Below are 26,980 nucleotides of genomic sequence, written 5' to 3' on the forward strand. Positions count from 1 at the left end.
AAGTGCAGCTATACAGGGGGGTGTATGACAATTACGACATTATTATTAGCAAATTAAGTAAGTATTATTTGAAATACTAGACTTCCAGAGTAATGGGGACGGCGGACAGACCAATACAATAAAATGTTCAAGTGTTCATTTATCCGTTTGCACTCTCGGAGTTGCAAATGGATTTGACTGGGAACCAACCAACATTGCAAGGCCTCTTTAAGGATCCATTTATATATATGACAGTGGTGTAAAGTAGCTAAGTACATTTACTTAAGTACTGTACTTAGTACAATTTTTATGTATTTAGTTTTTTTTACTTTACTTGAGTATTTCCAATTTCCAATAGTACTTTTATTTCTACTCCACTATTATGTAAGATCCAAATATTGTACTTTTATTCCACTACATTTATTTGAAAACTTAAGTTACTAGTTACTTATATATAGTAACCACTTCAGCCCTATATTAATTTTGGCCTTTTCAAAATAGACGATCTACAAGCTCTGCTATTTTCAAAAGATTTGTATACATTTTAATGTTCCATTTCAAGAACATTCTGCACAATGAGTAGGCTACTTTAACTTTTGGTACTTTTAGTACATTTAGAATTCCTGACTATTTTACTTGTAACAGAGTATTTCTACATTGCAGTATTGATGGTTTTACTCAAGTAAAACAGTGAAAGAGTACTTTTTTTCTCTGAGTTAAATTGACACTCGGGATCTTGCTGTGTTGGAGGACAGCTGGATGGAGTGGGGCGTGGGGGAAGGTTGCGTAGAATCTCTGATTAGCTATTTCCATTGTCACAGTGTGGAGAGACGCATGTCCAATTGTCCACGCACGCACATGCACGCACGCGCGCCAATCCCGTTATAGGAGAGATCACATACATATTTACGCTCTATAATCTCAGGCAGATGCTTAAATGTCACGGTCAGACATATATCGACCTAAGATTTGGGTTGAATGATCGCCGTCTTGTGACGTTTGTGCACAAACGAACAAACGAACGCACGCACACAGACACACACACTGACACACACACTGACACACACACACACACACACACACTCAGGGACACAGACTGTGTCTGGTGGAGGGAGATGGAGCGATATGTTTATGGGAAGACCTTATCTCGTCCTTTGCTTATGGAAATGAGAAGAAATTGCTTTGGTTTATCTAAACGTCTCCGTTCATCATTCTGTGTGGTGGTGGCTCTATGAAGCACCTGGCTTTGTTTGCTTTTGTGTGTGTGTGTGTGTGTGTGTGTGTGTGTGTCTCTCTCTCTGTGTAAATGTACACACTCTAGTGGCGTATACATGTGAGGGAGTGTGACAGAGGGTGTGTGTTTTGTGTTAATGGCGTACCTACACCTGCCTACATTCCCCTCGTGTGCTCTCCCCAGCACATTGCCTTTTATTTTTCTATTTTTCTAAAATCCTCCCAGATGGAAATCAGTTACTGTCATGACTGACTGGAAAACAGCCTCAGTCGACACTTCATTATTCAACCTCTACACCAGCCTCTCCTCTCCACTCCTCTCTCTCTCTCTCTCTCTCTCTCTCTCTCTCTCTCTTTGTCTCTCTCTCTCTCTCCCCCTCCTCTCTCTCCTCTCTCTCTCACCTCTCTCTTACTCCTTCTCTCTTCTCTCTGCTTCTCTCTCTCTTTCTCTCGCATCGCTCCCGCAAGCCGCCGGTGTTGACAAGTCATTTTAAGTGAGCCTAAATTTAAAGCTGGGCTGCGTGACGTGTCGGGATGCCGATGGGTTGCTGTTGTGTTTTGGCGAAGGAGGCGAGCCGCAAGAGTGCAGAGAGAAGGAGTGGTGGCTCGGCTGGCGTCGATGATTATGGAGCTTTATAAACTAAACTAAACTAAACTAAACAACACAAGGGTCAAAAGTGTTAGCCAAGTAAATGACGTGATGTGTTTTTGGCTGATTTAAAATAGCCATTTTCGCCCTCTCTGTGTGCAGACGGGAGACAAGTGAGGTGGGGGTGGTTAGTGGGTGGGGGGTATTTGCTATACTGTGGACGTCGCAGACAGACAGCTCGCCGGGTCTCTGCTTAGTGTCTGCGACCGGAAAAGCGCAGATGGTGTTGGAGTTGGAGGTTGGGGGGGAGGGGGGGATGGGAGGCCTGGGAGAGTAAGGGTGGAGATATGGTGGACATGCATGCCAACCGGGCACTGCACTGTGCGCCGAGCCAGTTTCATCCTGTCCGCGGCAAAGCATTTCGCTCTGTTAACCTCACGGACAACCCCCCTCTGTTACCTCTGTTACCCAGCATGCCTCTGTCACACACTAACACACACACACACACACACACACACACACACACATGCTCGTCTAACCCCATGTGACATGCATCTGTTGCTGGTGGCCGGGTTGGTCTGGTTCGGGTGATTTGAGTTTGAATCTGTGCTCTTATAATGATATACATCTTGCTATCCCGTGAACATCGGTTTAACTCGGTGTGAAAATGTATCCCTGAGGGTGACTGCACGGGACTATACATTCTAGTGTAGCCTACTTTTTTATTTTTCCTTCCAAAGCATTTTCCGACAAATGTTAGTGTGAGGTTGAGGTTAAGCATAGTTGTTAAGGACACACAGTTAGGGCTATAGTATAGGTTTAGGCAAAGTTTTTTGTCAGGTTACGGTTAGGGTTAAGGTTAGGTTTTTTTGTGAGGTTCAAGATGGAGTGCTGTGACACCCTAAATCATCAGGTCTTATTGTTATATAAGGAGGTATAATTCTTTCAAAAAAGTATAGTATTTGTTAAAATGTTGTTTTTATGTGGGCACGCCCACCAGTTCATTAAGTATGCCTGGTTTGCCTGGTGGGTGGTGATGGGTGGTGATCCACCTGAACCACAGCTGTAGTTGTATGATAAAGGGAGAGGGGTTAGGGGAGGGGCTGATAGTGTGATGTCACTATATTACTGTTTATTTCATTGGCCCGTTTGACTGTCAAGGGTTCAGCCTCCAGGAAGAAACCCTAAATACAAAGTTAATACATCATTGCACATAAAAACGACTCCAGGGTGTCTAATGAAGTAATGTCACCTCATAGAAAAATAAAAACAATCTTTAAAGTTAGGTTTAGTCAAACCAGGGAAGAATAACTGCCAATCACAGTGACTACTGGCCAAGCAATCACTGTGGGTCTTCGTTACGCTGTGTAGAAAGGAACGCGGTCAGAGCAGAGAGATAGCACACTCATTAGCTTCAGGCAGCACTACTTCAACCAGTCAACCAGTCGATATCCTACCTGACACCTACCAGAATGTAGTAGGTTAGTTTAGTAGGAATACCTCTCCTCTAACCACTGCAGATGTACTAGTTCATTGTATTGTAATTAACATTCTCTACTATTCAGATTGGTCATAATGTTTTATTCTGTAAAATACGCTCCAGATTGGACCTCAAACTCATGCCTCTCCTGTCTCCTCGGAGCGTCAGTCCAGATTGAATCACCTGACACAGGGGAGGTCATGTTTAACAGTCTCCAGGACACTGGCGCCGTTTATGTCATTATCCGCATGGTGTTAGTGGGAGAGAAACGTCATGTCATTTGATACAATAGGGGGGAAGCAATGATTGATTCAGCATTTTGTTTTGGGGCGGGCCGGTGGGGGGGGACTGAAAAAAAGAATAGGCCTATAGTCGCTGTAAATGGTGACTGAAGGGAAACAAATATCTGTAGTTATGTAGTTATTATTTAGTCACAAGCTTGTATTTTCGCTACTCTTGCACTGCATGTTTGTAAGACGAAGTAGGGCTTCCTTTAAGGAAAAACAAAACAGAAAAACAATATGGACATAATAGGTTTCTGCCCGACAGCAACAGTATCAGTCATCGAACCATACACTGGTACCTGTCATCACTGTTTTCTTTTTTTAAGACGAGACCCATCTTTTTTTTCATAATAATAACTGCAAAGTGCTCCGCTCCAGTCCCCAGGTCTCATTTTTCTGTCACCATGTGTGAATTGTCTCTGTGGGTTGGGAAAGAGGACATCATAAGAGAACAAAACAAAAGACAAAACGACATCGTCTGAGCTATCTGTGAAAAACTGTCCCCCCTGCTGATTATCTCAGCGGGGTTCCTCCTGGACTCAGACACACCATTAGAGGATGTTTCACACTCACACAAGCAGTGGTGGAAGAAGTACTCAAGTAAAAGCAATGGCAATACCACAATATAAAGATACTGTTACAAAGCAAAAGGCTTCCATTAAAAATCTGGCATCGAAATAGGCTCCCCGTAAGTTTTCAAAATATCAATCTTTCAGAAATTGCAAGCTCGCAAGAAGATGCTTTGTGAACTTTTTGAATAGCTTAAGTATCAAATTGGGCTTAATGTGTTAATAATTTAATTCTGCAAAGTAACGTGTATAATTTCTGTGAAATAATTTCAGCGGATTAAAAAGTACAATATTTGCCTCTGAGATGTAGTGTATTTACTGTATTATAGGTTTAATATAAAAATGGAATCACTGAAAATTGTAATTAACTGCAGTACTTGGGTAAATATATACTTTGTTACTTTTCACCACTGCACCAAAGCACGACGTCTATTTCTTTCCTATCTTTTTTTTGGAGCAACTCAATTATTTGGCCGTCACCCATGGGACCTCCGTGATTCTACCCCCACCACCACCCAAACTAAAATGCTATTTCTCTGTGTTTTATCTCTTCCAGACAAGCCTCCTCACGTCTTCACGCCAGCCCAGCCTGCAGATGGTAAGTCCTCAGTGAATCTCTTCACGAGCGCCAGTGTTTTGTGTGGCGAACCGTCTGCAAATAATGACCTCAGGGCCCCCGGAGCTGCTGCCTTTGAAGTGGGCAGCCGGGGCTCTGCTCTGGGGGGCTGTGCACATCCACAGCCTGCCTACGGTGTTGCTGCTGCCTCGCTTCACTATCTGTATAGCAGTGTGTTTCCCAGCCTGTGGGAAACACACTTTTTCTTTACAAGTGGGCCCCAAATTTATAATTCTAAGGTTGTTATGTTCATTTTAATTCATGTAAAAAAATATCTTTCAATCTTAAAAATGAACAAAAAATATTTTCATTGTGATACCGATAATTAGAATGTACTCTATGTTGGTTCCATTGATCCAAGCCGGAACTCAGCCGATACGATTGATCATCAAAAGGAAAATGCTCAGATAAATGCGTGCAGCCCCACCCTTCTGGCTGCTTAACACGGCAGGCTGTCGTGTTAAGTGGTCAGATGTGTGGGCTCACTGGGCTGCCAACGCTTTCGTGAGTGGGCCCTGATGCAGAAAGGGTTGGGAACTGCTGTTGCGGCCAGGTGCTGTGCACAAGCCACTGCTGTGGCTTGTCTTCGGATGACTTCTTCATTTGATGTGTTTCAAACCACACTGGGCTGTACAAGTATTGCATATTGTATATTGCGGTGGGACATGCATTCCCAACTTGTCTCTGATTGTAGAGGGGGAAAATGTGAGGGCCAAGGATAGACCTCTGGGGGACACCAGCCAATTAAATAGGGGGTTTAAGTGGTTAATTCCATCATTGATGTAACGTATTGCAGCTCACAGTTCTCAGATGGCTGCTCCAGATAGCTGAACTTGGGCCTCTCATGGTCCGTTGATATCCAACCATCATCGATCTTTCCCATGCAGATCTTGACGTGCCCCATCGTTGACTCTCTGTAAGATTATTGTGCAGCTGGGGCATGTCACAGCAAACCCTCATCTCTGTGTGTGTCAACAATTAACTGCAGCACGAGGAATCACGGCAGCCTGGTTTATGCATCTTGTGGTCTGTGCGTTCTTGACCGTATGAGTGGCAGTCTTGTCAAGCGTTGTCAGTTACTGCGATCCGAGCGTCTCAAAGAACCGAGTGGATCCGATCACCAGAGCAAAGAACTTGCTACTAGAACTCTACTGTAATGGTCTTTGCATCTGTGCACTCCGTCTATGTAGTTACACAATGTTGGAAGATACTCAGTCCCTCCATGCACCATTGTGCAGGCTGCGAATGAGCAGTGGTGAAGAACTACTAGAATGTTTACTTAAGTAAAAGTAGCAATATCACAATATCGTTGCCTGTCGGGATTTTTTTTTTTTTAATGACTGTCCTACTTGATTTGACTTGAGTATAAAATACAAAAGCATAGCAACAACATAAAAGTAGGCAACTAGCAATGCGTTGTGAGCTTGTAGATCTGCTATTTCCAAAAGGGTCAACCTATAAAATAGGAGTAGCATTTTTAAGTCTAAAAGGTGAAGTAAAAGTAAAGTAAACATACCTCAACATAGTACATAAATAGTTAGAGTTACGTTCCACCACTGGCCTCAGACCCACATGTCTGATGGACTTTTTGTTGTTTCCGGAATGTTGTTCCCAGTCTGTGCTCATTGTATTGAGACGGGCAAGGTGAGGTGAGGCTCTGTCAGACCAGGCTGACGGGTGGAAGCGTGTCAGAACTCATTGTATTGAGGCGGGCAAGGCAAGGCGAGCGAGGTGAGGTGAGGCTCTGTCAGACCAGGCTGACGGGTGGAAGCGTGTCAGAACTCATTGTATTGAGGCGGGCAAGGCGAGGTGAGGCTCTGTCAGACCAGGCTGACGGGTGGAAGCGTGTCAGAACACGGCTAATTTGTTTCTCTATCCTTTTGTGGAGGGGAAAAAAACCCAACAACAGAAACTCTCTGCCACCCATTGAACTCCTCGTCCTCTCTCTGTGGGTGAGATGCTTGCGTAAGCTTCTGCTGAGTCTACAAACAGTTGGCAAGGAAAAACAACATGGGTACGGAGTGCAGGCTCTCGTATGGAGCTCTGTGTACTCGGGAAGGGCAACAAGCCTTGCCTTGATAACTTCAAAACCTCCTCCCAAAGGAAAGTAACTAAGTGTAACTGTTATAACTTAAAGGACAACTTTGGTTTTTAAATGTATTTTTAATTTGCTGCTTTCTTTCGATTTTAGCGATTTTTGACAAGGTGACGGGGGCATTCGAACAGGTGGCTAAATATGTATTTTAAGGAAATTTCTTTATTGTTATTTACTATAGTCCTACTAGAAAATCTGCCACAAAAGATCACAGGATCTACTGAATGTGAAGGAGGATACTAGGGGGATGCCATACATGATCTAGTGAATGTGAAGGAGGATACTAGGGGGATGTCATACTGAGGATCTAGTGAATGTGAAGGAGGATACTAGGGGGATGTCATACTGAGGATCTAGTGAATGTGAAGGAGGATACTAGGGGGATGTCATACTGAGGATCTAGTGAATGTGAAGGAGGATACTAGGGGGATGTCATACTGAGGATCTAGTGAATGTGAAGGAGGATACTAGGGGGATGTCATACATGATCTAGTGAATGTGAAGGAGGATACTAGGGGGATGTCATACTGAGGATCTAGTGAATGTGAAGGAGGATACTAGGGGGATGTCATACTGAGGATCTAGTGAATGTGAAGGAGGATACTAGGGGGATGTCATACTGAGGATCTAGTGAATGTGAAGGAGGATACTAGGGGGGTGTCATACTGAGGATCTAGTGAATGTGAAGGAGGATACTAGGGGGGTGTCATACTGAGGATCTAGTGAATGTGAAGGAGGATACTAGGGGGGTGTCATACTGAGGATCTAGTGAATGTGAAGGAGGATACTAGGGGGATGTCATACTGAGGATCTAGTGAATGTGAAGGAGGATACTAGGGGGATGTCATACTGAGGATCTAGTGAATGTGAAGGAGGATACTAGGGGGGTGTCATACTGAGGATCTAGTGAATGTGAAGGAGGATACTAGGGGGATGTCATACTGAGGATCTAGTGAATGTGAAGGAGGATACTAGGGGGGTGTCATACTGAGGATCTAGTGAATGTGAAGGAGGATACTAGGGGGGTGTCATACTGAGGATCTAGTGAATGTGAAGGAGGATACTAGGGGGATGCCATACTGAGGATCTAGTGAATGTGAAGGAGGATACTAGGGGGATGTCATACTGAGGATCTAGTGAATGTGAAGGAGGATACTAGGGGGATGCCATACTGAGGATCTAGTGAATGTGAAGGAGGATACTAGGGGGATGTCATACTGAGGATCTAGTGAATGTGAAGGAGGATACTAGGGGGATGCCATACATGATCTAGTGAATGTGAAGGAGGATACTAGGGGGATGTCATACTGAGGATCTAGTGAATGTGAAGGAGGATACTAGAGCTCAATATGTCAGTTTGTCACCTCCCATTCTGTTGGAGTGATGGATGCTGACGCCTCATCTGTTATAAGAGCCTAATGCTGGAAGGGGGTGCGTTTACAGCCTATACCTTTGATAATCTGGATGTGAGACATTTTCAGCCGGCAAACCCTTCCAAAAGATGAGGTTGATATTCAAGCCTCTGTTTTGTGAAATCTGTGATGTGAAAAGATTTAATTAAGATTGGACGACTATATTCATAATTAATTCTGCCTCTCTCAGAGGCTTTAGGCTTTAGTCTCGATGAACAAGGCTCCTGTAGAATAAATTACAGGCGCCATGTTTCCCCCTGCGTTTCCCCCATTGGGAGTGAGAGGGCATGGTTTGTGGTATAGTGCTATAGTTTCCCCCAGTGGGAGTGAGAGGGCATGGTTTGTGGTATAGTGCTATAGTTTCCCCCAGTGGGAGTGAGAGGGCATGGTTTTTAGCATACAGTAGTGCTAGTTTGCTGAGAGCTGACAGAAGGGGAAAGTTTTGGCCACTTCTTAGATTGACAGGGACGTTTGCCGAGGATGTCAGTGAGCCCGCAAGCACTCTCTGCAAACAGCCCTAAATTCTAGATCAAATCACACTTCAATTGAGATATTTGTTTTGTCTGCTGATGCCGGGTCTCGTTCCCAAAGGGCAGTGGTGGAAGCAATACCACCATATACAAGTAAAAGGTATACATTTAATATACTAGCCCTTACCCGTTGTGAGACGGGCGCAGTACCCCCCCCCCCCCTTGTGGCTGCAGGGGGTACTGCGCCCTGGGTGCGTTTTCGCTTTTTAAAATTCACAAATAAATTCATTATTAATTAATAATTTGTTAAATTGGAAAAAGGGCTTCCTTAAGACCTCCATATTATTATGGTCAATGCCTGTGTGAACAGTGGGAGTGATTGGTGCAGGTAGTGAGGAGCTACGGCAGTCACTGTGACATTCAGACACACAGACAGACACACACACACAGACATTGACTGAATTATAGTATGATTTTATAATAATAATAATCAAAATCTGCAAAGTAACTATTAACTAAAGCTGTGCAATAATTGTAGTGGACTAAAAAGTACAATATTTATCTCTGAGTAGGACAGGAGTATAGATTAGATATAAAAGAAAATTAAATACTCAAAGTAAAGAAAAATACGTTGTACCCAAGTGCAGTACTTGAGTAATTAAAATGTGGTTCTTTTCCACTACTGTTGAGGGGGGACTGTTGGTAGACAATTGAAGAATCGAGTACGATCAGCGCCACTGATTGCCATGATTGTGTGAGAAGACGGCTATATTCGTGGGAGGCATGCAACATCAGCAGCATCCCCAGACCCCAGCGGGGTTCCTCTCTCTTGGAGTTGCCAGATGTCTCAGATCATGTCATGACAAACCTTCAGTCGCCAGCGGTTATAGAGCAATGGAACGTTTGTCTGATATATAATACACATAATTCCGGAAACGCTCTCACCTGCTCCCCGCAGCCACCTCATGAATGATTGACACGTTTGACAAGCGTGACACAGAAGTGTCAAGAGCTGAACTCACATGTGGCCCTTCACTTGCATCTATCTGAACAGAGCGCTATTAGAGCTACAATCTGGATATTATATTCTAATGACTAAAACATGATTTTATCAGTCTGTAACTCTGTATTGTAGAGCAGGTATAAACAGCACATCTGCAGTGGTTGGAGGTGGTCTCCCTACTCTTGCATTGAGATTGTTGGGTAGGACACTGACTGGTTGACAATGTCAATGCCAAGTTATTTGAAGCAGACAGCACGTATTGTAGTCTGGACATTTTAGTATTATCTCTCTCCACTGGGAGAGGAACACAACTGTCATAAAACTTCGCAATTGTAACTTTAATGTTCTCTGTAATAATGTTTCTTTGACATTCACTTAACAAGCCGTTCTAAACTGTTTGCACAAACACCATTTTACTTGGACAAGGATGCTGACAGCTGAATGCTAGAAGGGACTGTACATTAATCAAACATTGTTTGGCGACTCCGTTTCCAAAGTCCAATGCTCTACTGTACTGTTGAGTATTGTATTATAATCCCTCCAAGCTGCAAATTGTGCTTGGTGCGTTGGCTATGGCCAAAACAACACAACTGTCTTATTATCAGGAGAAGACAGGCAGTAATGCGTGCGTCCTGAGCTGAGTGACTGCCACTTTGAGCCTTCAAAGGGAGCGCCTAATTAAAGGCTGCTTTGTGACTTTGTCACTTCTTCTTATTTTTTATTTTTTTTGCACTGGTGATTAGAGGACCATGGTTGGGCGGGATCCGTCAGCTAATTGTGGGTGGTGCATGCCGTAAATATCATCTAAGCCTTTTGCAAGTGTTTGCGGTGGAACGTGCGTTTGCGAAGTCGCCCGAGGTTCTCCCATTCTGCTTGACGATTACAAATCACTCTCCTGCTTCCATGAAAAGTAACTCTCCCACATGCACTCATCAACACTAGTTCAGAGACAGCTTGGCTGTTTAAAAATGCAGATTTCTCGCCTGTGATTTCCAGTAATTAAGAATCCGGGAGCAGAGTGTCCTTGCCGCCGAGGACAAGTTCAGTGAAACAAGAGCCCCCCCACCAATGCTCTTTGGAACACATTTGACTAATGGCAGAGCTATATTAGCCCCTTGGCGCCCCAGCATCTTATAAACAGACCACTCCCTCCCTCCCTTCCACCTCACTACTGCCATACATCTCCAAGACAGGGGCACGCTGTCGTATTTGGGCCATCTCTAATTGTTCCACTAATCTGCCCGGCGCTAAATGACCCGGAGAAACTCTGTCCCCTTGGGCAGGCTTAGCCCGCTTATTGGAGACTGGAGACTTTTATGTTTTGCTTGGCACATAAAAAAACCCCACACGCACACAGGCTGCTGATGGAAAGCCTACAGAACTATTGAAAATGTAATTAAGGTCCAGCAGTAGCTTTTAAACGGTTGACTAGTGCAGAAACAAACTGCGCCTTCAGACAGCCAAAACTTCCATACATTGGAAATGAGCGCTTCGATCGATAAGCTTGGCGCGCACTCTCTCTCTTTTGGAGACGGGAAAATTCAAAGAAAGACAAAAATGAGCTGCCTCACTGCCTACCATTTCTCATTTTCCCCCGGGAGAGCAGCTGTGTTCCGGTGTTTGTTTGGAAAACAGGCCAATGGAGACCTCTCCCCGAATCATTTGTCAGAGCAATTTCATCTGTCGTTGCTAGTCCAATCACGCTCAATTACTGGCTGAGCCGACCGCGGCAGCCATTTCACACGGACACATACTGACTTTGCCATCCAGTCATTTTTATCATAAAGCCATCTAATTTAATAATAATAATAAAAAAGGGAAGCAAAGAATCTTTTCACTTTTTGCAAACAAGCTGGCCTATGGGGCGAGTGATTGAGCAATTATCAGGAACACATTCAGCAAGCCCCCGGTGGGACTTTCTGTTCCCGGCATCGTTCAGCCGGATGGCTGTGAGACCATTAGAAGTATTCTTTACTACTATGTCTCTCTCTCTCTCTCTCTCTCTCTCTCTCTCTCTCTCTCTCTCTCTCTCTCTCTCTCTCTCACATACTCCAAACTTCAGAACTGGTAAGAGTTCATCCCTTCCTGTCTGGCTACACACCCAACACTATCAAACACTACCTCACCACGCTCCCACTGATGAATATTCATTATTAAAATATTAATATTAACAGTCTGAAAACCAGCTGTTTCTCTCCAATTAAAGCTCCTTGAGATCGGCTGTTTTGCCAATAAGTTGTCGCCTTTTTTTTTGTTAAATGAATGACCCAGTAAAACATGTGAAAAACAAGCATAAATAAATGAAAGGTATGCAAAAATAGAGATTGGGTGTCTGGGCTAACCGTCCATTTCAGTCGCAATAGTCGCAATAATTTGCAACTATACTCTTTGGTGCAACCACACCCATTGACAGCCATGTGTGTGTGTCCCTGTGTCTGTCCCTGTGTCCGTCCCTGTGTCTGCCTGTGTCCGAGCACAGAAGTAGCATATTGTCACCACCAAGTGTCACTGTTGTGCAGCCTAACACACAGAAAGAGGCCAGGGAGGAGAGGTTTACAGTACAGTACAGTACAGTACAGTACCACTCACCTCATATGGGTTTGATTTATTTTTATTATGTTGCGGCGAGTTGTTAGCTTGTAGAGGCTATTTTTAGTGAGCGTTCCCCCACAGAATAGAGATGCTGGGATTGAAGTAAGCTGAGATGAAGTTCCTGCCCATCAGCGTGGAGACTGGAGGAGTTCAACACCTCCATGGTGTCTGTCTTCCTGCCGCTCCGATAGACTGGAACTGTAGTCCCAGGTGGCCAGAAGGTGGCAACTCTGCAGCCCAGTCAGTCACATGAAGCTCTGGCACACCTGCAGGGGCCACAGTTAAGACCAGATTCCACAAAATGTCTTCTAAGTGAGTTTTCTGAAATATCTATGTTTCTATGTCAGTGTGGTGCTCAAACTTTTTTCATGTCAAGGACCCTAAATATTATAATTATGCAATTGGCCGCCGACCCACATCAGAAAATATGTTTTTTCAGGGACCCCCCAGTATAGGAGAGATTTGAATTAAAAATGTTCGCTGTGAAACTGTAAATGTTTTTGGGGCGGGGGGGAAATGGCGGATCTACAAGCTCGTATAGCGCGGCACTCAGTGCTGCACTATGAGCTTGTATATCTGCTATTTTTCAACAGCTCAAGTTTAAAAGTAGGGTTAAAGTGGTTAAAAGCTAAGGTGACACAGATGCGTTCCAGGTCTTAATGGGTTAATGCCATGTTTGCATTTTGGTCATAGTTGAACACGAACCCCTTCAAATTACAGAACTCAATACAGCACCAATTAATCAATAGTACAGTACAATGAAAAATGGTGCAGATTATGTATAAGCAATAATTGTTCTCACCCCGCTGATGAGATAACACCTTGACAGCTGGAACTAAATCCTGGAAAGTTTGTAGCCTCGACTCATTAGACGCACAAAAAAACTCATCCCAAACGTTGTGCTAGTGTCGCTGTTTTCTTTTACCCTTCACTGCGACGGAGGGAGGAAGAGGCGAGGCAATACAAAAAACAACGCAGCGCATCTGTCTTCGAAATGCAACGTATGGAGTGACATGAGGGGGTGTTGTTACTCAGTGTCTCGTATCAGAGGCCCTTAAACCATTTACACGCTATATTGTTCGTTATGACAAAACAGCAATAATAGCCCATCTACAAACTCACATGGCAACATTCAGTCAGCTTCCACATCGCTATTTTCAAACTTTTTGAAGATTTTGAATTTTCTCGTGAAAATGTGCATCCCACCTCTTCTGTAATTGTCTTTGCTCTGTGTTTGCACTCTACTAGTGAGCTGGTTCTCAGCAGTCCAAATTACAACACATTTTCAATTACATCTATATGCAACTCTGAGAGTGGTACAAATGGAACCAAATGTACCCATAACTTAAGGGTCCAATTGGTTCCATTAAATTAGCACCAGCGATAAAAAGGTTGAAAGGGGGTTAATTAATGCTCTGCCCGGTCACTATGGAAGCAGCTCTAGAGTCCCGCACATCTTCATCTCCCTGTCACGTACATTAGGGTCAATTAGCATGTGCGAGTGGACCAACGTTGCTGTAAATGAGCTCTCGTGTTCTGTCCTCTGCGTGCCAACAGCCACGGCTCCATTCCGGTTGTCATTCATGTCTCTCTCATTAACGCGCCATCGAGTTATTTAACCCATTTTGGGCGGGAACCCCTCTTGGTGTTTATAGCATTATATTATACTTTAGCTATTGAAAAATAGCAGATTTATTAACTCAAATATTTGCTTCTGGAGCGGGGGGGGGGGTCCCTGGAACAACATATTTTCAGATGGGTGTCTGCAGCCAAATACAGATAATTCTGGGGGTCCTTGACATGAACAAGGTTGAGCAGAATGAGCACCACTGACATATAAACATAGGTTTTTCAGAAAACTGTCAGGATTTAGAAGTTTTTTTTAAAGAATCATCCTTAGGTCTAAATGGGTTAAAACAAGGGCACTCACCGTTCTGCTCGACGCCCCGTGATGATGGGCAGGCGCTAATTCAATTGTCGGGTGCGGTGATGTTGGAGAAAACTAGCAGCGTTTAGAAATGTGTAACCGGCGTCGCGGTCGCTAATGAAGGGGAAAGCGAGCGAAATGTGTCTGAGAAACAATATGGTGTTGTTGTGATAGACTCTCCTTCTCCTAGTGAGTCACAGTCTAACGGTCTACACAGTGATAGGCTCTCCTTCTCCTAGTGAGTCACAGTACAATTTACAATTTACAATTTACAATTTAGGCATTTAGCAGACGCTCTTAATCCAGAGCGACTTACATTAAGCAAGAACAAAAAAGCATGGGTATACATCACATAAAAACATTTATCATGAAACATGCGTAAGCTAAGAAAGTAACAGTGGAATATCTATAATGAAACTATACATATAAGCTATACATCTATACTACTAAGCTATACATATGTACTATGACGTGCTATGACAGTCTAACGGTCTACACAGTGATAGGCTCTCCTTCTCCTAGTGAGTCACAGTCTAACAGTCTACACAGTGATAGGCTCTCCTTCTCCTAGTGAGTCACAGTCTAACGGTCTACACAGTCAACACACTTCCTGTAGAGAGGATGGGATTTCATGAAGCTATGAGTGTTGCAGTGTGTGTGTGTGTGTGTGTGTGTGTGTGTGTTCCATGTAGCACAGGTTGCTATGGGAAGCTGGCTGTCTCCTTGGTGCTGCCATTTCTCTCTCTCTCTCTCTCTCTCTCTCTCTCTCTCTCTCTCTCTCTCTCTCATTCTGTATATATCTCTCTCCCTGTATCAGTTCAAATTCAAATGGGCTGTATTGGCTTGAGAAAACATACATTGCCAAAGCAAAAGTGGAGCAAAACAGTCTAAACTAAAGAATTAAAAGGGAATAAAAAAAGATGTAAACAGAGCTGTGGATGTAGATGATGATAGAGAGGATAGAACTTTGGAAAACTGACTTACAAAACATTAATAATTGTACATTTGCTGTTAGAAATAGTTATATACTGTAAATACACGTAGGAAAAGTTTGCTTGGGATGCACTTTTGACATGTGTGTCTCCTTGAACACTGCAACATTACAACTTTCCTTTTGCCTCCGTCAGCCACTGTTTGCAGGTTGTAGAGACGCACGCACGCACGCTCGTGCATCTGTGTTTGTGCGCACATCAAGCTTCAGATCATGGACAGGAATGAAATAAACAGGAGAAGGAAGAAGAAGAGCAGAGGGATTACAGTTGAGGGATAGAGAGCAGAGACGTGATGTCTGTATGGATGATGGAGTACAGGAGAACTATCCACCCAAACCGCTGTAATCCCCCCCGAAACACAGCCTGACCCTGACACACACACACACACACACACACACGCACACACACACACACACGTTTGTATTATACCTGTGAGGACATCTCAACGACGTCCCCACAGGTAACCTATACCATAGAATGTAAGAAATAGACATCGTATGGAGAACAATTTCCCTGGTCCTCCTCACGCCTCACCGGAGAAATACTTGTTTTGTGGTTAAAATATATCTTGGGGAATTAGTCTTACAATTAGGAAACTATTCAGGTTGGGAATAGGATTAGGATTATAGAGGTTAGGTTTAGGGGTCAGGATTGTATTTATGCCTTTTTTTTAATACTTCGCGCACCAAAACTAGAAGATCTGGAAGCTTGTAATAAATATTATCTCAAATTTATAAAGCGCTTTTCTGAGTACCCAAAGACGCTTGTCCTAAAATGCCCTTGCAAGTATAGCCGTGCGTGTTTTTGTTTGTGTACGAGTGTCCTCATTATACACGTCAGGGTATATGCAGTGTGTCAGTGTTGTGTGTATGCAGTGTGTCAGTGTTGTGTGTATGCAGTGTGTCAGTGTTGTGTGTATTGTCTGTATGCAGTGTGTCAGTGTTGTGTGTATGCAGTGTGTCAGTGTTGTGTGTATTGTCTGTATCCAGTGTGTCAGTGTTGTGTGTATGCAGTGTGTCAGTGTTGTGTGTATGCAGTGTGTCAGGTGTTGTGTGTATTGTCTGTATCCAGTGTGTCAGTGTTGTGTGTATGCAGTGTGTCAGTGTTGTGTGTATGCAGTGTGTCAGTGTTGTGTGTATGCAGTGTGTCAGTGTTGTGTGTATGCAGTGTGTCAGTGTTGTGTGTATGCAGTGTGTCAGTGTTGTGTGTATGCAGTGTGTCAGTGTTGTGTGTATGCAGTGTGTCAGTGTTGTGTGTGTTGTCTGTATGCAGTGTGTCAGTGTTGTGTGTATGCAGTGTGTCAGGTGTTCAGGATCCTCTGCAGTAGAGGCACAGTGTTGGACCGGCAGGCTCATGAATAATTCTGGACTCATTAGGAGATCTCCTTTCTGCCATGGAAGGAAGCTGCATCCATCCCTGACAAGAACATACTCACCCCCCCCCCCATATCCCTTTACGCGCATATACAGTATACGCACATATATATAAATATTATATATATCAATCAAATTTGTCGACTGATTTCCAATAGCTAATCGTGACAGTGGGACAAATAATCAATATTGCAACAATCATCGCACTTGCAACATATAACAGCTACACCAGCGCCAAGTATTGATATTTATTACAACACACACACACACACACACACACACACACACACACACACACACGTAGGCTATACATTATTATATGTTTCCATTAGTTTAACTGCTACACTTGACATCTCTGACAGCCACCAAGCCAGGTAGTGCTCATAAAGAGTGTGTGTGTGTGTGTGTGTGTGTGTGTGTGTGTGTGTGTGTGTGTGTGTGTGTGTGTGTGTGCCCTGAATTCACGTGCTCTGCTCTGCTGGACACAATTACCACACACAGCCTCTCAGCCGACCAACATGTCACTGACACCATTAATGCCCCACTGGGCCTTGTCAACACATCCGCACGCACGCACACGAACGTGCGCACACCACGCACGCACAATCCACAGCATACACAGGGACAGCTGTCAGCGATAGAGCCACTGACACAGAGACTCGCGCAGAGTTACAGTTACACAGACACGCACACATGGAGGGGTGATTTGATCAAGTCATTGTCTGTGGTCCGTGCAAAGCAGTGTGTGGCTTGTCTCTGTTCCGCTAACACTAGCCTGGAATGCATCGCACACTGATTACAACAGTCCCACTGAGCTGTAATGAGCTTTATAACGGCAAAGAACCAGAGAGAGAGAGAGAGAGTGACGGAGAGAGAGAGACACAGAGACAGAGAGAGAGGGAGAAAAGAGAGAGAGAGAAGAAGAGACATGAAGTGAAAATTGGGAGAAAAGAAGCAGCAGAGACCGAGAGAAAGAACCCCAACAAGCCCAGCAAAGACAAAAGATAGAGAGAGAGAGAGAGAGAGAGAGAGAGAAGTCTTTACAAGAAAATCAAGAGCTTTTCAGCCATAATAGGAAGAGCGAGGAAGGCAGAGGTTTATTTGTGCCTGCAGGTGGGTTGGTTTGTGCATCAGTTGTTGTTGTTTTGTGCCGGTTCCTATCTCTCTTCAGCATTCATCTGCTTCCCCCCTCAGCCAACCACCATCACCACCATCACTACCACCTCCCACCTTCCACCTTCCGGCCTGGACTTTTTTATTTTCTCATAACGATGCAAGCGTTGGCGCGAAATACAACATATCGAGGCTGTTTAGCATGCCGGGTATAGCCCCCCTCGACACCTCGCTCACTACTGCATTTACATAATGAGAGCGAGGGAGGAAAAGGGAGGGAGAGGGAGGAAAAGGCGTGTAGGGGCATGTTCATAGGGATTTGGAACAGTTCCTCCGGTTTGTTTGGGTGAAGAACAGACAGCCACGGGGGGGGGGGGGGGGGTTGTGATACGATTGTTGCTGGTGGTGGAAGCGCTACTACACTAGATGTTTGTGTGTGTTGTTAACTGCTTTCAACCTGTCTGGGGCATCTTATTGGTTGTTTCAAATAATGTTTCAAAATGTATCAACCAAAACAAACCAAAACTGAAAAAACAATCAGAAGAAAAAGTTAAGTTTTTTTCTATTTCAAAGAATGGAATATTTTCCAGAATCACTGCATTTGAGCTTGTAGATTTACTGTAGAGTTTGCATGTGCTGTAGGACTTATCTGGTTTTCTACGCTTAACCACTTAAACACTGACGTCCCAAACATACAGTAGGCGAACATTCGCCCAAAATAGCCGATCTGCAAGCTCTTATCGTATCACATTGTGACCCGACTGACCGCGCTGAGCTTGCAGATTGGCTATTTTTGATGAAGAGATTAGGTGTAGAGGGGGATAAAGGAGAGGATCTAGTATAGACCCCTGGGAGACACTGGTCGATGAAGTACACTATAGTGTACTGTAGGGTTTAAGTGGTTAAGTGCAACAGCAAGGATGTGTGGCTCCATCAGTGTGTGGGCGCTAGGCGCCATGTCCTAGCATGCTACCCTTTTCCAAGTGTACAAGAACAGGCTCCAAATATAGGACAGTTATCAGCTCATTATGCACATCGGCCAATCTTCGTGAAAAGAAAATTGTATGCGTAGGTGTGGGCACATCCCTGGATACTTGTTTTGAACGGAATTGACATAACTAAATAATAATGACTGTTTTTCTGTTGCTCGTGGGTAGATTTCTAAATGACAAAAATTCTTACTAGGCTTGTCTGTCTGACTGTACTGTACTGTACTGTACTGTACTGTACTGTACTGTACTGTACTGTACTGTACTGTACTGTACTGTATGTCCATATGTATTACCCAGTTTGTCTGACTAGTCTGTGGGGACGCTCCATTATTACGTTGGCCTGACTAAAGGCAATGCAATTATGAGTGTGAGAGAGAGGGAGTGAAACCGTTTAGGGCTCAGGATTAACATTCTGAATGTTGCACTGTACATTCAGGTCCACCCACACATTGGACTGGAGGTCCCAGGCCAGGGGTCAGTGAATAACTCACGCGTATGGAATGTTCGTTAGGAGTTTATTCACGACAGAGACGCAGGCGTGATCGATGGGGTACCAAAATGTGCATTAACACAACTCCAGTCTCCCGTTTAAGCCAGTTAGATTGTGTACCGGATATGTACGCTTAACTCTGAAATGTGCTCATCCATGGAGACAGACCAGGCTGAACACATGAGGAATTTCATTGCAAGTGAGCTCGGGTGTCAAAATGACACATGTGCATTGTGCACGCACGCACGCACGCACGCAAAGGCTGAAAACAAGGCTTCCAGTGTGCGCAGGGCATCATGTCGCGATCCCCTTCACATATGAAGTGTATTAGCTATGACATCTCCCAGTACTGTCAACTCTCATCTCCTCCAGCTGTCTCCAACTCTCTCTCTCTCTCTCTGTCTCTCTCTCTCTCTCTCTGTCTCTCTCTCTCTCTCTCTCTCTCTCTCTCTCCTCTCTCTCTCTCTCTCACTCTAGCGATGGTATACTGCAAAATCTGGAGTGTTCATATAAGTCTTGAGTGCTGAAATGCAACCACACGGGTCCCGTAATGGACTGTTAATGCGACCCCGCTTTTTCTCAACATCAGAGTTCAATTAATACTCTGTGGCATGTAAATGTATACCCAGAGAATACCACGCTATGGTAGACGCACACACACACACACACACACACACACACACAAGCATGCATTGAATTAGACACGCACACACCAAACGAGAGCGAATGCTGCACATGCATATACTGTAGGTTGAACACATACTGTAATGTATTCAACGTTTCCTGCAGTGTACACCCAAACACTGTGTGTGTGTGTGTGTGTGTGTGTGTGTGTGTGTGTGTGTAGTCCATTAGTCAAGGATTCAGCTCCCTGGAGAGATGGAATGCAAGGAGGCAAAGCCTTGCTCCTGCTGTGATCAGGACTGAATAACTAAATGACCTGCTGTATAGAGACTAGCCTCACAGTGGGCTCTGTGAGGCACTGTGTGTGTGTGTGTGTGTGTGTGTGTGTGTGTCAATTCCTAAAAAAAAATCACACCTGTGACCTGTGTGAACCAAGTGGCGCAACTCCCCTCTCTAAAAGCTGAATAACTCCTAATCTACGGAGATCTCCATGGTTTGGTCCATTAGCGCGATTTTCGGAGGTTTTTGCTGATAATCCGGTGGTCTAGATGGAAACATTGGTGCTTTCTAGAGCAACGATGGCTATATTTTAGCTCGCTAGCATTGACGCTATTTATCTAGCAACAACATCCACACACGGGTGCGGGTGCACGCGCACATGCACGGCACTACACACACGCGGGTCCGTGCGCACATACTTCTGTCGTTCCAATTTCACACATGTGCACACCACTCGTGCTCATTTGACGTACCTACATCACAAACAAACAGGTACACGGACTTGCAAGCTGGTTGTAGAAGTGGTTGCACCACTTAAAAATATCATCGGTAATGTCATAAAATAATAATAATACATCAGTATTTTTGAGTGGTGCAACCACTCCAAGGAACAGCAATGTCTGTGTTGGTTGGTTAACCTATGTGTTGGTTAATGAGCACCAGTATGTACCAGTAGGGGCCAGTAGGGGCGCCAGAAACAGAGAGAGAGAGAGAGACAGTGCTGCACTGTTGAGAGAGAGAGAGAGAGAGAGGAGGGAGAGAGAGAGAGGGGAGTTGCACCACTCAGTTCACACGGGTGTGATTTTTTAAAGGAACGAACGAACGAAAGGCAGGGAAATGAGGGAACGGTTTAAATGGAACCGCGATGGAACGATGAAGGATGAAGGGAACTAGGAAGGATGCAGGATGAAGGGAACTAGGAAGGATGCAGGATGAAGGGAACTAGGAAGAACTAGGAAGGATGCAGGATGAAGGGAACTAGGAAGGATGCAGGATGAAGGGAACTAGGAAGGATGCAGGATGAAGGGAACTAGGAAGAACTAGGAAGGATGCAGGATGAAGGGAACTAGGAAGGATGCAGGATGAAGGGAACTAGGAAGGATGCAGGATGAAGGGAACTGGGGAGAAAGGGAAGAGAGAAAGAAAGGCACACAGATGGCCAGAAATGGACCTGAATTGAAATTCCCTTCTGATCCCCCCCCCCCCCCCCCCCCATCTCTCTCTTTCTCTCTCGCCCCGCCCTCCTTAATGATTACTTCCATTCCTCTACTTTCCTCTCTGCCCAAGCCCTATGGGCCTGTCAGCCGCAGGGTAAGACTTAGTAATGTTTGTGTGTGTGTGTGTGTGTGTGTGTGTGTGTGCCTGCGTGTGCATCAGAGGAAGATAAAGATATCCAATTAGAACAGGTTAGAGACTTGCAACTTCCCTTGCAACCCCCACTGTGACCATGCACATTACTGTACATTACCGTACATTGTGTTCATATTGACTGTCTTTATGCAGAGTGAAAGTATACCTGACATCAGAAAAATAACATCAGAAATGGGCCAACAAAGTGGTTCATTTCTTCTGAAAATATCATTTAGAATTTGTTTTTAGCAATATATTTACCACATATATTTTGTAATTATTATTATTGTGACCGTAGGTCGCAGATTACTATGAAAACCTGCCAAACCTGTCCATCGATATGTGTGTCACGCCACCATATATGGTCGACGCTCCATATATGGCCGTCTCCATGTATGAAGCTATTACCTGGACTCTGGACCAGGAGAGGGGCAGTGAGGACGCACTATTGCCTTAAAAAGCATGATGCTTTCATCATCGGACCATGCAGTGACCACTCGCACACAAACACGTGCGGCCGTTTAAAGTGTGTCCGCCCTGTCTTTTTGGTTCAACCAAATAGTTGAGTTTTTGCAGTATTTCCTCGCACTCCACCGAGTCCTTCCTCTATCTGCTGTCAGAGAGTCTGGGGCTTCAAGCTGTTTGAAATGCCAGGCCGGCTGTGCTGGCAGAGCCCTCCGCTGTTTGACGGGTGGACAGGTCAACAACTGCTGCACAGACACAGGCTGAGGCAGAGGGCAAATGGCAAACTGAACACACACACCCACACACACACAAAGTGCACGCACCGACGTCACACACACAGAAACAAATAAACAAACACGCTCACGTCGTGAACACATTTGCACAATTTGACCCGCGCGTACTGACGTACGTTTGCGCGCACACACGTTCGTATTACTATACTTGTGTGGACATTTTAGGACGATGGATGCAATTCTGTAACCATAATGCCGAAAATAGCCAATCTAAAAGCTTACAACGCATCACGTTGTGTGTTGTTGTTTTGTTTTTGCTTTTTTTAACCATAAAACAGCTATTTCTCTTGTGTGGACCAGAAATATGTTCCTCCCAATGTCTATTTCTCAATTTCTACTTTTATATATTTGGCAGTAAGTGCAGTAACATGAACACACACACACGCACGCACGTACACACGCACCAGTTTCCTGAGGCAGTGTGGGATTGGTCACACTGGCTCACACTCGCCTCCCTACTGGAAGATGAGAATGAGATCATATACCATAGGAGATAAGAAGCTAGCCTCAGGGAATGCACGGACACACACACACACACACACACACACACACACACACAAACACACACACACACACACATAGCTTATTCATTAGTATGCAGCCGCACGCCCTTTGAAAATTGCCCTGTGTAGGTAAACAAAGAGAAATCCATGTTTGTAAAAAGGATGCACCACGGCCAGCCTGGCCTTTCTCTCGATCAGCTCTTTTCAGAGAAGCGAGAGTATAGAAATGGGCTTTAATAAGCCGTCCCATGGCCAAATAATGATTGACAAGACCTCTGGGTTCCTCAGCAAGCCAGTTGTGTCCGTTGCCTCAACTGTTCACCGTTCCTAATCGCGCCATCTCAGTGGAGATGCAGTCAGGGCCAGATTCTGTCCAGGAGCTGCTGTGGAGCGTTGCTGCACAGCCTCAATCTCAATAAAGTTTTAATGAGGTGAGACACAACATCACACACATCACACATCACACACATCACGCACGCACACACACACACACACACACACACACACACACACACACACACACACACACACACACATACACACGCATACATCTCTCTGTCTCTCTCTCTCTCTCTCTCTCTCTCTCTCTCTCTCTCTCTCTCTCTCTCTCTCTCTCACCCGTTCACCAGCCCCGCAACTCAGCTCAGTGGTCTCCAGTTATGTTGATGTCTCCCCCTGTTTCAGTGAAGTAAAGTCTGACTTTGTTTTCAGAACACATTTCTCACAGGAGATATACAGTATATATAAAAAAGGTAATACTAGGAGAATTTTTGGCTTTGAGAAGTGAAGGTTGGATATACTGTAGATCGGGTTGAGAGCTAAGTTTGATGGAACAAACACAGAAAACATGCCTACTACAAGGCCATATCTGTCTTTAGCTGTGTTACTTTGCACTCTGGCATGCTAACGGGCAGCTATGAAGTGTGCAGAGCGAGTGTCAGTCACATGTCTGTCCAGCTTGGCGAGCAAAGCGACGGGGAGTGAGGCACCACTGTCAGCGACAGAGACTCACCACAAGTGGCAATTGTGCTGTGGCGTTAGCGCTTGTCTTTTACACGTGACCGAGGGCTTTGTTTTGAAACAAGAGTCAAACGGATGAAATGGGTTTTTAAAGTATTTCAACCTCATGGCCAGTCAAATGGGTTGTCAGTAGCCTATAAGTGTCATTGCATCTGTTCCGTGAGGTTTATCCTCCGAAATCATGATGGTTCATTCGACAAATCAATAAGTCAGTGTATCAAAAAAATGTAGTTAATGCACTTTGGCTTTTTTTGGCTGATACAAAAATAAAACTAGGAAACGACAAGGCAGTGGAAAGACAGATGACTGTTGAAGTTTATTTGTACATTGTTCACCTTGTAGGCTCACCCTTTTCAATACAAGTAAGTTTTAGGAAGTGACTCAAACAGAGACACCGATGTGTCAAGCCGGAGCCCCTCGGGCATGCAGGTACAGTTGCACAGTCCAGGGTGTGCTGCCAGGTTTCTGGAACTGCAAAGACACGCCACCCTTTGTCCTCAGCCTCCACTCAGGAACAACCTGCAGGTTCACATAGGCTCATAAGGGGTTAATAACTAAAAAAGAATAATTGGGAGCAAGGCCATGAAGTATACCTTAAATACCTTAGTTTTCCTCTCTTTCTCTTCCAATCTCTTACACAATCTCACATCCTCATACACACACGCACGCACGCACCAAAGAGAGAGATACTCATACTCAGGGTCATCGTATAAGGCTGCAAGCTTTTAAAATACACATTTGAAAAAGGATTACAGAAATAAGCGTTTAAGAATTTCCTTCTTGCGTCTTCTCACAGGCTTCTCTCACAGGCCGGCGGAAATGTCAAGAATGTTGTTTCCCTTTGTGTATTCATTCCTCTGGGGTGTTTTCTATGCTAGAGTAGTAGTAGAGACATTTATCATATTGTGTTTTTATATATTTTAAGTGGTGCAATGGTGCTTTATTTTTGTCATGACAGACACAACATAAACAGTGTGAGGATGGACTTGACGGTCCTGGGGCCAGCTCTCCGTACATACATGTGCCACGGCAAGTGGCCTAGTTAGTTTCCAGAATCTTCTAGTAAGCCCCCATGCTGGATTATGGGCACACAATAAAATCATCTATATTCATTTAACCCAGAGACTGTACGGAATGGACCAAATGCACCCATACGGGTCCATTTGGTTCCACTCTCTGGGTCACATTTACACTGTGGATTCGTATTGTGTTCTGCCAATGGAACACTGGGCACACATACTCGGGGATTAAGAAGGATTGTGCCCACATTGCATAAACTGGGATACGACAGAGTGACTGTGTGTGTGTGTGTGTGTGCGTGCGCGTGTGTGTGCGCGCACGTGGGTGGGTGCATGTGTGTGGCCATATGTTCGTCCCCTGCCGGCCCCAGCAGGTGAACGGTGTAGAGCAGGAAGTTGTGTGTTATTAATACCCCAGGTGCAACATCGTATGTCGTCCCCCTCTGGCCTCAGACATGTTCCTCACACCCCTCTGCACAGATCCTGGCTGTGGGGATTAAGAGGGGTGGGTTACTGTTGTGTATGTGCATGCGCAGGGGAATGTCTGATCTCTGTGCATGTGTGCTTTTGCGCGTGCTTGCTTGTGTGTGCGTACGTGTGTGTGCGCGTGTGTGTGTGTGTGTGTGTGTGTGTGTGTGCGTGTGTGCGTGTGCGTGTGCATCTGTGCACCTGTGCACATATAGTTAAAAGACAGGCTCGGTGCTGTATTGCAGTGTGAATGGAAAGGTGATGTTGATAACACTATTTTTACACCGGGATGGAAAACGTATCAATTATTGAAATGAAGTGTGTGTGTGTGTGTGTGTGTGTGTGTGTGTGTGTGTGTCTGTGTCTGTGTGTGTGTCTCGCTGAAAGAGGGTGCTGGCCCAAAAAATGAATAATGAAGGAGCGAAGTGTCGTGGAGAGTGAGAGGATGATAGAGCAGAGATGCAGGACTGATAGAGAGAGAGAGAGAGAGAGAGAGAGAGAGAGAGAGAGAGCATGAGCAGCATTACATGTGGCTTTTGGTTCGTCGAGCCATAAAACGCAGGGCCGGGCCGGGGGTGATTCCTGTACAAAACGTGATAATAACTCAAGCTAACGCTTCCCGTCATACTGTAGGACGCTGTGGCGTATACCGAGTATCGGTGTCTGCTGCACCACCATGTTTTAATAATAATAATAATAATACCCATACTATTTACCCTGGGTGTGTAGCCATCCGTTACTACAATACTGAGTTTAAAAACACAGCTGAAACATGAAGTGGACATTGTTCCGGTATAGAGTGTCTGTCAGCCCTCCGCTCGCCCGTCGCCTTAAGGCGTCTTACTGGTGTATTTATGGCAGATAGAACTACACGGTCATGAATATAATAAACGTTCCCCATGATTTTAGATGGGCTCCCTCCACCTAGTTCCAAAAAAGATACAAATAAAAGATCTTGAGTTGACAAATGAGAGAGCACCGTGGCCCACTGATCTGTGAGATGAGCCAAATGGCAGATGGATGTATAGCCGCCTGTTAGATTAGCTGCGTCTAGACGCCAGGCTATTAAATCACGCCCTGAACGGAGTGTTTACCAACACAGAATGACAACAGCGAATCGTGGCCATCCATTTATGATGTCTGATCATAGTGTCTGATTGAGTCACAGCCAGACAGTGTTTTATGTAGCACTGCTTGCACTGGTCGGATAATAAACTACTTGAGTACATTTTTGATGCACCTTTACTTGAATGTTTCCAGTATTGGGTACTTCTACTACATCTCTGAGGCACTGACAACTTTTGTTACTAGTTGGAAACCCAGATTCAAACACAAACGATGGGACTATTTTCAGGTGAATTTTCATGAAATGGAGTTACAATTGCGACGTCGTGATTCTTTAAAGGTTAGTGTAAACAGCGGCAGGGAACGGGAGTTAGATATTGATTTATAATGCAGTAAATGTGTTAATAAACATACAAGCTGATGCAACGTTTGACACTTTTGTACTTTTACTCAAGTAAAAATATGTTGAATACAGGCCTTTTACTTGAAACAACATGTATTGTGATATTGATAGTTTAAAAAGTAAGTAAAAAAGAATCTGAGTGCTTCTTCCACCTCTGGCAGCGTGTGAGCGTTAACTCCATGGCAACCAGACTGGAACGTGATGGAACACTATAAGACATGAATTATTTTTTTATTGATGGTGTCTGGCTCATGAGACAGAACCCCCCCAAAATACATCAAA

At 44.6% G+C, this 26,980-nt stretch overlaps 1 protein-coding gene across 4 annotated transcripts in view; it reads left to right on the forward strand.

Moving 5' to 3' along the window:
• Nucleotides 1–26,980, forward strand: part of agrn (agrin) — a 347,396-nt gene that overhangs the window by 123,385 nt on the left and 197,031 nt on the right. For all 4 annotated transcript variants that reach the window (XM_080763911.1, XM_080763912.1, XM_080763913.1 and 1 more), the window contains one exon: nucleotides 4,691–4,732. In XM_080763911.1, coding sequence (XP_080620037.1) covers nucleotides 4,691–4,732 — 42 coding nt within the window. The remainder of the gene's footprint in view (nucleotides 1–4,690; nucleotides 4,733–26,980) is intronic.

Source organism: Protomyctophum bolini (genome assembly GCF_963924005.1).
Source record: "Protomyctophum bolini genome assembly, chromosome: 5".
Classification (NCBI taxonomy): Eukaryota; Metazoa; Chordata; class Actinopteri; order Myctophiformes; family Myctophidae; genus Protomyctophum; species Protomyctophum bolini.